This window comes from Danio aesculapii, chromosome 14 (assembly GCF_903798145.1).
Source record: "Danio aesculapii chromosome 14, fDanAes4.1, whole genome shotgun sequence".
Classification (NCBI taxonomy): domain Eukaryota; kingdom Metazoa; phylum Chordata; class Actinopteri; order Cypriniformes; family Danionidae; genus Danio; species Danio aesculapii.
Window position 1 is genome coordinate 1,411,672 of NC_079448.1, and position 12,747 is coordinate 1,424,418.

A 12,747-nucleotide genomic window follows, 5' to 3' on the forward strand; every position below is an offset into this window, starting at 1 on the left:
ACGACTTGTTGTTGGATAATTTCTCAGAATGCTATACCTGGTCATAAAATTAGATATCCAATATTAGTTAACATTTATTTTAATTATTTTTTAATGGCTTTAGTTAACAACGAGACGTGTAGGTTGTATGTATTAGTTTTAAACTCTCTAACATCCTACGAAAACCGTCAACATTCGGAAAGACTACATTTCCCAGCATGCAGCGGGGCAGGGGAGAGGTCATGGGTCAGAGTGCAGGAATGCGCATGTCGCTGCTGAGGGAGAGTAGCGGAAACAGAAACATGTTGCAAAGTTTTACGTTTACGAAGCGTGGTCGTTTTTAATTCCTCACCATCACAAACATGAGCTCAAATATTACAGACGCCTCGCAAAACGAGCTCATTAATTTAATATATCATCACTTAAAGGACAACGGATACAAGAAAGCAGCGAGGTCGCTAAGAAAACACGCGCCCGAGGTGTGTGTGTGCTCGTGCATGTGTATGATTGTGTGTTATAATTTGATTATGATTATGTTTTGTACGCGTTGTGTACAATATAGGTCAGAATAAAGCCTTTAAACCATTACATTAGCCGGATTTACAGTGTTTACACTGTAATCACTGTCAGTCATTATGTACAGCAGCACTAATGCAAAGAGTTAAAGCTTTATTCCTGACATTTATAACTGTGCATGCGTCACTTATGTGAGAGAAATCCTGATTATTATTTAAAATATGTAGTGCATGCAAATTAACTTTGTTCTGTGTGTGCTGACATTAAAGAAGATCTATTCTGCCCCCTTTTTTGAGCTAAAATGCGTCTCTGATGTCTTCAGAGTGTTTGTAGTGAAGTTTAATCTGGAAATAGCACACAGATAATGTTCTCTAACTCTCTGAAACTGACCCTTTTAAGCTTTGATGCTAATTGTGGCGTTTTGATGACTGTCGCTTTAAATGCAAATGAAATTGTGCTGTTTTGCAGAAGAGGGCGGAGCTAGAAATGCCTGTGAGTCAGCATAGTGGCAGATTCAAAAATAAGACTACCATTCTATGCTAATGAGGGAGAGATGGGCACTAATGGGCAGGGATTTCCCCCAGGGTGCAATTTAGAGGGGGGTTTGACCCCCTAATTATCGCTTGACACCCCCTTCCCTCCCCCAAAGGACATCAAAACAAGATGAATAGGGGGTGGGGTCTGCCCTTTAATAGTTAAGAAATAGTTTGCTCTGATCTGTATCTTAAATAATATTACTAATTAAAATAATAGATGACTTCAATACACATTTGACCACCCCTATAATGGTTCATACCATTGTAAGTGCATGTTTGCGCCAAAAATATTAATTCAGCGGCAAATCTAGAGCACCAACAGACAGCGTAAGTGTTCACAAAACATGTTTAATTATAAAAGGCGTTTGTAGGTGTCTGTAAATCTAGATGCAGAGTTTGTATTTTATCATACACCGGCTCGCACATGGAAGTTAAACAGTAAAATAAAAAATATGTGCAGTATTTCATGCTCATGCATTAATCGGTGCAGGAAAGTGATTGTTTATTTAATATCACAAATGTCATTGAGAACCACTCAATATCCCCAAACACTGAAAACGTAATAAGTTTAATTAATAAATTAGATGTAATTGAATCTCGACTCCCCCTATTGTCTATGTATAATCTGTACCCTGCTCTCCGCCTCTGATGACACGTACAATAGGGGGAATGTCAATCAAAGTGTTTCTGCAGACTGATTTGATCAAGTCTGATTATAATAAATACAATTAATTCATGTTTACCATTAGAAGCTGGAGATATTCACACACTGCTGACACACAACACTGTTTAAACCTCTTTATAAAAGTGATTTTTGCATAATAGGTGCCCTTTAAGTGCTTTTAATGCACATATACAAGCACTATATAGCATTTAATGACACTATTTTTTTTTCATAGAGCTCAGTACTAATAAATAAGTGTAAACAAAGAAATGTGATTTTTTTGCATCAGTATAAAGTGCTTAAATGGCATTATTTTTTCACATTTTAAGTTTCACACTTTCACACTTTAAAAAAATACACTTAAGTGTGTCTAAATGTGTTTTTTGCATGCAAAAATATTGCCTGTCACACATTTTTCCCCATGATTTACAGCTGTCTTTGAGTGTAACATTAGTTTATAAGTCAAAAATGGTTTTATATTTAGATATTTATTTATTCATATTTAGAGCAAGGGTTGATGACATGTTAAAAGTCAATTTAATAGTCCCTCCAGGATTTTGGGATGGCTTTTCTCAGAACTTGTGTCATTATTTGCTATAACACCATGTTTTTTTTATCTAAAAATGTTTTTTTAAGACTCCTGTACTGCAAAATCCTGGAGGGACACAATTCAGGATCTCAGTTTGGCTCTAAAATCATAATCAATAGTCATTTCAAATCTTTATATTTTGTCAATTAACCACTAGGTTATACTCATTTGTCATCTAAAACATTCTGGTTATTTTTCATGGAAGCTAATTAAGCACAACCACTCATTCTTTGACATATTTTGGAAAGTAGAGCTCAGAAAATAAAGTTTTAATTTTGAAGGAAGTGTGTTGCAATGAATGACCATGCAACATTATTTCATCCATATCTGAAATGAGAAAGTAGCCAAATAACCTGCATTTACTATGATTTCTTTGTCTATAAAGTCATGTTTGTAAATGTAATGTTCATTAATCCACATTCATTGGGATTTGCATTAACTGCAGGTTGCGACGAATGCAGTGAAGGCTTCCCTGACTGAGATCTTTAAGAAGTGGGCCAGGTAACAGCATGCATATTTAGTCTCATGTATTATCATTAGTTAAAACGCTTTCATATTAATTTATCATATTTGTTTTCCTGATGTATTTAGCTCAGATGATGACGCTCCTCCGGTGCCTTCTGGTATGTGTGTGTATATGAGAATACACTTGTTATTGTTTATCATCTGCATGTGTTTTTAAGGCCTGTGATGGTGTGAGTATTTCAAGAGCATTCTGACACTAGAAATTATAACGTTTGTAGCTTTAACAAAGAGTAATTGTATTTAAATATTTGTAAAATGAATTTGTGTAATTATGAATTGATACCTGTGTGTGTATATATATATATATAAAATAATATATAAAATAATATTGCAATGTCAGTTTTTTGCCCAATATCATGCAGCTGTAAGTACTGTAGATGAAAATGTACTGCCTGTTTTGACAGAAAACTCATTTGTTAGCCTAATAATTAACAATTTTTTCATTCAGGTGCTTTTTTTAGCAGAGAGAATATGTTTTCAATACATTTTTAAACACAATAGCTTTAATAACTAAATTCTGAAAACTGTACAGTACATAATATTTTACTAGATATTTAATTTTTACTAGTTATGGCAAGTTATTGGAGAACAGTGGTTTGCTCTGTAGCCATTTGAAAAAAATAAGAATTTGTTAAGGGGGCAATAATACTTACCTTGAAAATTATATTAAATACTTTCCCAGCCAAAATAAAAGAAATAAGACTATTATTATTATTATTATTATTATAGTTAAAATTATTTTCTGCCAAAATATCTTAATATTTTTCTTATGTCCAAATATCTAAAATCAAGAAGCATTTTCTAGACAAGCAAAATATAGTCTTGTTTTTAGAAATAATGAGTCAAAATTAAGTGTATTTTTACTGAAAACAGGCCAAAATAATCTGCCAAAGGGGTAAGGAATATAAAAAAAATGAAATCTTGTGAAAATTTCCTTGCTTTGTTAAACATCACTCAATCAATAAAATTAATAATAATTTTGTCTTTAACTTTCAATATAAGAACTGGCATAATATGAAATAAAACCTCAATCTGTGAATCCGCAGGTGTTCAGACTCCTGAGCTGAAGAGTCCAGTGAAGAGAAAGACTGGAACAGGAGCCAAATCTAAGATCGCGTCTCCCTCTGCTGGTACACAAGCAGCCAAATCACATTCACTTATAATGAGGCGCTGTTGAATGCTTGATTCTGATTGGCTGATCAGCATTCTAAAGTGTTAGCTTATTGTCAGATAAATGCACAGCTAAAGTAGTTCCGGCAGGTTTTGAGCGCATCACAGCAACTGATGAGAAATGAGGCGGAGTACAACAATAAAACTCTGCCCCCTACTCAATATTCAGTTTTAGTTGGAAATGCATCATCGCACTGAAATAAAACTCTGGTCAGATTTTGATTAAAGAATACCAAAATAAACCAGATTAACTGTTCACTTTAAGACTAACAATGTGCTCTAGCAACATAAACATTGTACATTTCATGCAGATTTTAAGAGATTAAATTATTTAATATTTATACAATACACTTCAGATGTTGACTAGTAATGATCTTAACCATCAATTGAACCTATTTTGTTTGTTTATGTGTACGTAAAGGAAAAAAACTTGCCAGCAGCAAGAAAACTTCAGGATCGGGAATCAAATCGCAGGTATTTAATTTAGTCTGCACATAAATTATTTTCTTACATCCAAATATCTAAAATCAAGAAGCATTTTCTAGACAAGCAAAAAAAATATAGACATGTTTTCAGAAATAATGAGTCAAAATTAAGTGTATTTTTACTGAAAACAAGCTAAATAATCTGCCAAAGGGGTAAGGAATATAATGTTATGTCAAAGTGAAAAACAAGATTATTTTGCTGACCCCATTGGCAGATTATTTCACTTGTTTTAATGAACATCTCGCTTAATTTTGACGCATTAATTCTGAAAACAAGACAATATCTTTTGCTTGTCTAGAAAATGCTTCTTGATTTAAGAATCGTTAGATATTTGGACTAGAAACAAGAAAACAAATCTGAGTAAGAAACATGTTTTGCAGTGCAGTGTTTTAATTAAAGTCAAATGGCCTGATTCTCTTGTACAGAAAGAGAAGACAAAAGAAAGCAAGAAAAAGAAAGAGCCGAGGAAAACAAAAGTGTTGACCTGTGAAGATGTTTCTGCGTCTGGATCGGTCTCTGCCACTCCAGGGAATGATTCAGACTCAGACACCAGTTTAGATCTGGAGAAATGGAGGAAAGTGGCTTCTCAGTTATCAGGTGAGACTATCTGTAGAAATACACAACAGAATATAGAGTGCATACTGTCATACATTTACAGTTGATGTCAGAATTATTAGTTCTCCTTAATATTTTCCCCCCAAGGCCATTAAAATATTTGCTCATCTCCAACTCTTGGTAGCAGCTCTATGATCGCAGCTCGATGACAGAGCAGGGATTTTCTTTACTCCACTATTCATTTACCCTAACAAATATAAAGCTTAGTACATCACTGTGCCTCTCGCGATCTCTTCTCTTGCTCATTCACTTCCATCGTCAAGATTTCCAGGGTATTTTATCTAATTGCCGGGTGTCACGGTGGTTGCCACTATGAAGATGTCTATGCGGGAGAATTGAGGAGCTTCCAGGAGTGGCCATATGAGCTGGATGAGACACTAGATAGCGGTGATCACTCTTCTCGCGTCACAGCAGCTCTAAACACTGGACATTCAATGGTTTCACTTGCAACAAATAGACCATCACTCACGCGAGTCACGCCGATAGATAGAATAAACTGTGTATTTTAGCTGCTGTGACGCGAGTACAGTGATCACTCACACCTCCACGCATTATGCATGTATTGTAGCACTGCTGATGAGCACATGTGTCTTCCTCTGTGTGTAAACTTGTAAACGAACACTTGTGATTGGTTCATGAGATCGGTCAGATTGACGAGTTCAGATAGAGTCATCGAATGTGATTATCGGCCGATACCAATGTCCGGCTGATCGATGGGAGCATCCCTAATTTATACTTCATATTAAAGAGACAGTTCACCCAAAAATATAATCAAGAAGCATTTTTTAGACAAGCAAACTATGTTTTTGTTTGTTTTACGACATAATAGGGCAAAATTAATTGAGTTTTTCCTTAAAACAAGCAAAATAATCTGACAATGGGATGAGTAAAGTAATCCTACATCAAAAGGAAAAACAAGATTATATTCCTTACTGCATTGGCAGATGATATAGCTTGTTTTTAAGGAAAACTCACTTAATTTTGACTCAGTATTTCATAAAACATGACTATCTTTCGTGCTTGTCTTGAAAATGCTTCTTAATTTGAGAATTTTTAGATATTTGGAGTAGAAACAAGACAAAAACTATGGCTAAGAAAATGTTTTTTGTAGTGTGTGCATGTGTATTTCCCTTTTTTTTTGACATAATTCATTCTTTACATGTTTTTAATCACACATGATATGATTATTAAAGCTTATCTGTCATCACCAGATGCTGATAGAGCAAAGATGGACGTTCTCTCAGTATTGGATGAATCTGTTGTCACATCGACTGGGAAACCTACAGCAAAGAGAAAGCCGAGACAGCCAGCAAAAGCCAAAAAAGACGCAAAACCAGCCAATAAGGGAAAGTCAAATACACCAGTAAAAAACAACAACACCGCCAAACCCGAGGACGTTCCTGCAGCATCCACACCTCAACCAGACAAGTCTAAAAGCAAAGATGCTGCAGTCATTTCTGAAGTTAAAACGCCACCCAAAAAGACTGGAAAAAAGATTAATAGTAGTGTATCAGGTATTGATGTGGTGGAGACAACAAAAGGAAGTACTGCACGTTCAGAAGTACAAAATAAAGCGAATAGATCTGGGGGACCAGATTCAGAAGTAATTAAGAGTCCAAAAAAAGTTCATTTTAAATTATCTGATAGTGTTTCAGAGCAGTGTGAGAGGCCTAAAATAGCTTGGACAGAAAATGGTACATCAGAAACACCGAACACAGTCGAGACGACATCTAAAAAACAAAGAAAGAAGAAAAGCCAGTCTGAATCTGGAGATCCTGAAACTCCCTCAGATATTAAAGAGATGACGAACAGTTCTAGTGAAACACTCAGTGAAGAAACTAACATTACGATCAACGCTGACCAATCACAGACGCTTACAAGGAAAGTGAAGAAAAGCAAGAAGTCTAAAAATGTTGATGAGACGCTCTGCGGAAAGATTAAAGCCAAGAAAACTGATGTTTCTTCTGGGACTGAATCTGAATCAGTTAACACAGATTCCTCATGTAAAACAGATGAACTTATGGCCAATAAAGAGCTTGAAGAAGCAGTCCAATCTGAAACGCCATCTAAAAAAGCTAAAGCCAAGAAAGTGAAAAGCACTGAAGATCCCGGAGAGCTGGAAACACCGGTTAAAAAGACAAAAACAGATGCAGATGTGCTGCAGTCGCACTCTACAAACAGCTCCTTGAAGAAGAAGAAGAAGAAAAAAAACAAGACGGCTGCTGATGGTGTGGAGATCCAGAATGAGATATCTCCAGATGGAAATCAGGACAAAACTCTAAACAAGAAAAAACACAAAATAGAAGAAGAAGAAGCCGCAGAGGAGGAGGAAGAGGAGGTGGCAGAGCCCAAGAAGAAGAAGAAGAAGAAAAAGAAAATCAAGGAGGATGAGGATGCAGAGCCTGCTGTTCAGACACCAGAAGAAGAAAAAGAAGCAGCATCTGTTCCTGTAGAAGTGAACCAGAAGAAAAAAAGTGAGTAATTAAAGATCAGTGCTTCCCACAGGTTTGAAAGATTCTTGCGGTGGTAGCCGGATTGAAACACACCAATTACGCAAATCACATAAATAGTTAACTTTAATGCGACAAACAAAACCTAATTAAATTTTTAACAATAATTTCATTTATTACCACACTGTTATACAGCGTTTATTTTCAGTGCGTTAAAGTTTTAAAAGCTGTTGAAATAAAAAAAGAAATCCACTATTTCTCTTAGTTTTATACTATTCAGGAGCCATGTGCACACACTGACAGGTCAAATCTGCTTCTCTCTCAAGTTCAAAGCAAACTCCAATGCCAGAGCATTTTAGATATGTGTATATATATTAGCCTATGTATTATAGCCTAATGACATCATCAGATTATTAAAATAAACAGCAAATGAGAAATAAATGACTGACAAAAGGAATAAAAACAGACAATATCTCTAAAAATGATCATAATTACAAGATTAAAAGGTTTTTTAGATTATTTAAATAAGGCAAATGCACTGATTAACCATTACTAATGGTGTGCATATATATTTTGCAGCCAGTTTAGACCAGTCATTTCATCCTCTCTGAGTTTATAGTAAAGTTTTAGATCAAAAAATGAATTCTTTAATGTTTCTCTCACGACTGTGCATGCGCAGTCAGCTGCGAAGCCAATTGAAAGTAGGCTTAAGTAAAAAGGTAATGCAAAAACGCATATGATTAATAAAACGACAGCTTTAGAAAGCAAAAGCCGAATCCCGGACATTTTAGGAAATTTAGAAACCTGGTCCGACTAATTTTTTAAGTGCCAAAAAGGACCGTCTGTGGGTCTGCAGTGCATGTCAGACTGTCTGTGGGAGTGTTGACAGGTCTCGCGCACACAGAATGAAACGGGTAAACAAACGGGGTTTTTCCACTACCTAATCAATCACAGATGTGTGGTTATATTAGGAGGATACAAAATAGTGTAAAGATGATAATAATAAATAATAATAAAAAAATTGTGTCACTAAATATACTTGTTAATATACCTGGGCGACCCGTCCAAGTAAAGTCTTATGTGTGAGAAGCACTGAAGATCTTATTATTTTGTCTTATGTCTTAAAAGAACACCTCATGTTTGTTTTGTGTATATATAGGCTCATTTTACAGCTCCTTTAGAGGTAAATGGGTGAGTTTTATCTTTTTATCTGTTCAGCCAATCTCCAAATCTGGCAGGAGCACTTTTAGCTTAGCTTAGCATAGATCATTGAATTGGATTAGACCATTAGCTTCTCCCTCAAAATTGACTAAAGAGTATTCCACTTAAAGTTTGACTCTTGTGTAGTTATATTGTGTACAAAGACTGACGAAAAATGCAAAGTTATTCAAGAAACTAAACTCTCATTCTTCCGTAATAATCAAGAACTTTGCTGCTGTACCATTTTTGCTGCCGTGTTTTTAATGAGATGCTAACGGTCTAATCTGATTCAATGACCTATGCTAAGCTAAGCTGAAAGTGCTTCCGCCAGGCCCAGAAATCAGCTGAATGGATTCAACAATGGTGAAACTCCACCGTTTAACTCTAGCCTATTATTGAAAAGTGGAGTGTTCCTTTAATTTCATCGCATTGTGGCTCGCTTGCTGAAATAATAATACTGAACTAATACACAGAGAAGAAGAAAGAGAAGGAGAGAGAAGCAGCAGAGGAAGATGATGTATCTCCTGTATCTGCTCCACCTGAGGAGGTGCAGATTCCCAAAAAGGTATTGTTCTACTGTTAACGTTCACAAATACACTTGGAGAAATGGATCTGCTCATGTACAGAACAGTGCTCGTATTCACAAAACATTTGATCATATTGTTAGAGGAGTTCCCCTAAATATAAAAATATAATGTAGATTTAGAAAACCTATTCACAAATCTGCTTAGACAAACCGTTACTAAGCAATAGAGAAAAGTCTGAAGCTGAAGGTGAGAGCGGGGTTGAGCATGACGCTTTTGATGATGTCGTCATGCTTATTAACTATGCACAGAGTGATTGGCTGATGGGGAGGGGGAGGAGTCTGTCAGATTTATTCAAGGATACTTTGTAGAGAATAATATTATGAAGATTTTAAAATACAGAGTTGCATTTCTTAAAAAGTGTTGCTTGCTTTTAATGTTTAAAGTTGATGTATTTTATTAGAATATATTTAAGCAAATATTTTTTAAATGTTTTGAATAATATATAATAATGGCCAATAGAACATATATTTGCTAAAATAATTTTTTACTTATTTGATTGTTTTTTTTTATTAATTAAATATATTTGACAACATATTTGAAAAAATAGACAAGAAATATATTTTCCAAACAATATTTATTGTCTGTTTATTTTTAATAAATTAAATATATTTGACAGCATATTTCTGACACTATTTGAATGCCTCCATAAGGTGATAACTTATTTAAAAACACATTTTGGTCAAATATTTTTTAAATACGTTTTGAAAAATATATTAAAATGGTCAATTTAATTTTAGGAATAATTTTAACACTAAAATGCTTCATGAAATACAAGTTTTGAAGTTTAGTAGTCCTTAATTTAGGACTGATGCCCATTATTTTTTATATTTTCACCTAAATCAGCAAGTTGTGGTCTAGCTTTAATAGTTATATATTGTAAAAATATTGTATAATTATATTATAATTATATATATAATGTAAATTTAGTAGTAGTAGTTTTAGTTTGTACTTTTATTATTATGTACATTTCGTGGTAGTATTTTCAGTATGTCTTGTGTATATGGGTCTTAATCTTTGACATCATTTTTGGTTGGTTCTGAAATAAAGGGGGGAAAAGGGGACTTTAACTTTGAAGAAAAAAAAAACAAAGTCACATACATTTTATTGTGAAACATGTAAAGCTTACTTAATTATCCATGCATAATGTTCTAGAAAGATTATACAATTTAGAAACAAAAATATTAGAGTTGAGGAAGGGTTATTTCCAGATCCTTTACTTTCTCTGTTCCTCAGCAGTGAATGATCTTCTCAGGCTAATTAAGCATCGTAATATAATTAAGATTAGAAATTACTGGAGTTATACAGAGACTTGTGATGTTTAGGGATGCTCCGATCAGGATTTTCGAGCCGATACCGAGTACTGATTCCTTGTCAAGGTGATCGGCTGATACGGAGTACAGATTCTAATGCTTTAAGCTTTAGAATACTTGTGGAGATCTCTCCTTACCTAAGAAAAGAAATTAAGGATGCTGCATATAATCTCTTAAACACGTCTCTAATAAGCATTTAGGTGTAAACATGTAAATACAATTGGTAAGAAAAATGACCAACAATGCAATTTGAAAATAACGTCTCAATCAAGAAAAGGTTTCGAGCGAATATTTGATGCATAAGAAGTTAAAATGCACACCTATAAATGTATTACTTCTTTACAACAAGAAGTAGGTCTATAAACTACTGTTTATTGCAATAAGAAAATTATAAGTTATATTATTAAATATTCATGTTTAAAATATCATATATATATATATATATATATATATATATATATATATATATATATATATATATATATATATATATATATATATAATTATTATTATTTTTTTAATGTATGTAATACTTGCAGCCAGGCTTTAGTGAACTTGCAATATTGTCAAAAACACAGAACGTTTAGCTCTAAAAAGGCAAGGTCATTCAAATATTTTGCACATCTCCAACTAACACAAACACTCGCCATCGGTTCATGAGATCGGCCAGCTCAGCGAGTATCGATCGAGTCATCAAATGTGATTATCAGAGCATCCCTAGTGATATTTATATTATTTTATGCAAGTAGTTTAATATGTACTGTTATGAAGATCTTAATGATTTATACGTTTCAGAATTTCCAAATGACACATTTTTGCTCCGTTTGGACATAAAATGAATAGGATCTGTAAATGTGTTGATGCATCAAATCTGATCAGAGTGAAAACACAAACTTTTTTTTAATGTAGTCTAAACATACTAAATATTTCACCCTACCAGTCCACCTTTTCTGTATTTTTTATGCAATTGCACTGATCATTTATTTTATTTATTTATTTATTTATTTAAGAATTCATTGAGATTGTTCTGTGATTAAATGACTTTTATTGCTCTTTTATTGTCCAGAAAAAGAAGTCATCCAAGGAGAAGCAGCTCAGTATTGATAAAGCTCATGGACTCAACAGCACATAACAGATGGAGTAGACTTTATTTCTCGCTGAGGAAAAACTGATGAAATAATCATAATAATAGTGACTTAACATGAATGCATGCTCTGTCCACACTGTCTGGATCATGTGTGTTCATATGCTTGTAAGTCAGCGTTTGTATGTTTTATATTTTTTATGAAGAGCTGGATTTTAAGAGAAATCATGTTTTGTTTGGTTTTTTCTATTTTTATAACTGGACTTTCTGAAATTAAGAAGGATTTTATGCCTTTTTTTATTCTTTTAAACCTTTTTATGAAAACAAAACATGAAAGCCATGAAAAAAATCATTGTAGGAAAATGTAAAAAGGAAATAATGTATGATTGCTTAATGCACTGAATTCAGTCGTTCTGTGTTCAATGTGTGATCATTAAGAAACAATGTCATAGTTTAAGTCTTTTTCTAGTGATTTAAAATACAAATGAGATTATTTATATTTGTGTCTCCTGTCATTCTTTGCACTGAAACTCACTGCAGATTAAAGCGTATATGTTGACCTTACCATTTTAAAAAAGTATTGGAGGGACACATATCAATAATCAATAGTTGATTAGTAATATACATTGCTAAGAACTTACTTTGTCTATATTTAAAGCTGATTTTCCTCTATATTTAGATTTTTTTAAACTCTCAGATTCTAGTTTCAAAAAGATGCACCTCAAATGTTTTTCAATCCTACCAAACTATACCTCAATAGAAAGCTTATTTATTCAACTTTCAGATGATGTTTAATTCTCAATTTACAAAACAATTCAGAAGTGGTTTGGTGGTCTGGTCCCTACAGTATTTCCCAACTAAACTTGTCTATAGCAGGGGAAATGACAGGTCTAGCATCAGTTTGATTAAAACTTGACCAGAAGAGGAAAACCTTTTATAATTAGTGCTTTCAAGGCATTATTACTCTAACATCCAAGAAAATGAACAAATAATCCAATGTATGAATAATTGAAGAATTTGAAATATACCTTTAATT

The 12,747-nt window shown here is 33.7% G+C and overlaps 1 protein-coding gene across 2 annotated transcripts; it reads left to right on the top strand.

Annotated features, from left to right (window-relative positions):
• The first annotated feature begins 231 nt into the window (after nucleotides 1-231).
• On the top strand, nucleotides 232-12,210 carry tcof1 (treacle ribosome biogenesis factor 1). 2 transcript variants are annotated; one of them, XM_056472831.1, is made up of 9 exons: nucleotides 232-458; nucleotides 2,730-2,785; nucleotides 2,876-2,907; nucleotides 3,856-3,939; nucleotides 4,401-4,453; nucleotides 4,891-5,062; nucleotides 6,292-7,554; nucleotides 9,204-9,295; nucleotides 11,694-12,210. In XM_056472831.1, the coding sequence occupies exons 1-9, from the start codon at nucleotides 342-344 to the stop codon at nucleotides 11,757-11,759; spliced, it is 1,935 nt and encodes a 644-aa protein (XP_056328806.1). In that variant the 5' UTR covers nucleotides 232-341; the 3' UTR covers nucleotides 11,760-12,210. The 2 variants fall into 2 exon arrangements, with proteins under 2 accessions (XP_056328806.1, XP_056328807.1); XM_056472832.1 differs by lacking the exon at nucleotides 3,856-3,939.
• The last annotated feature ends 537 nt before the right edge of the window (nucleotides 12,211-12,747 follow it).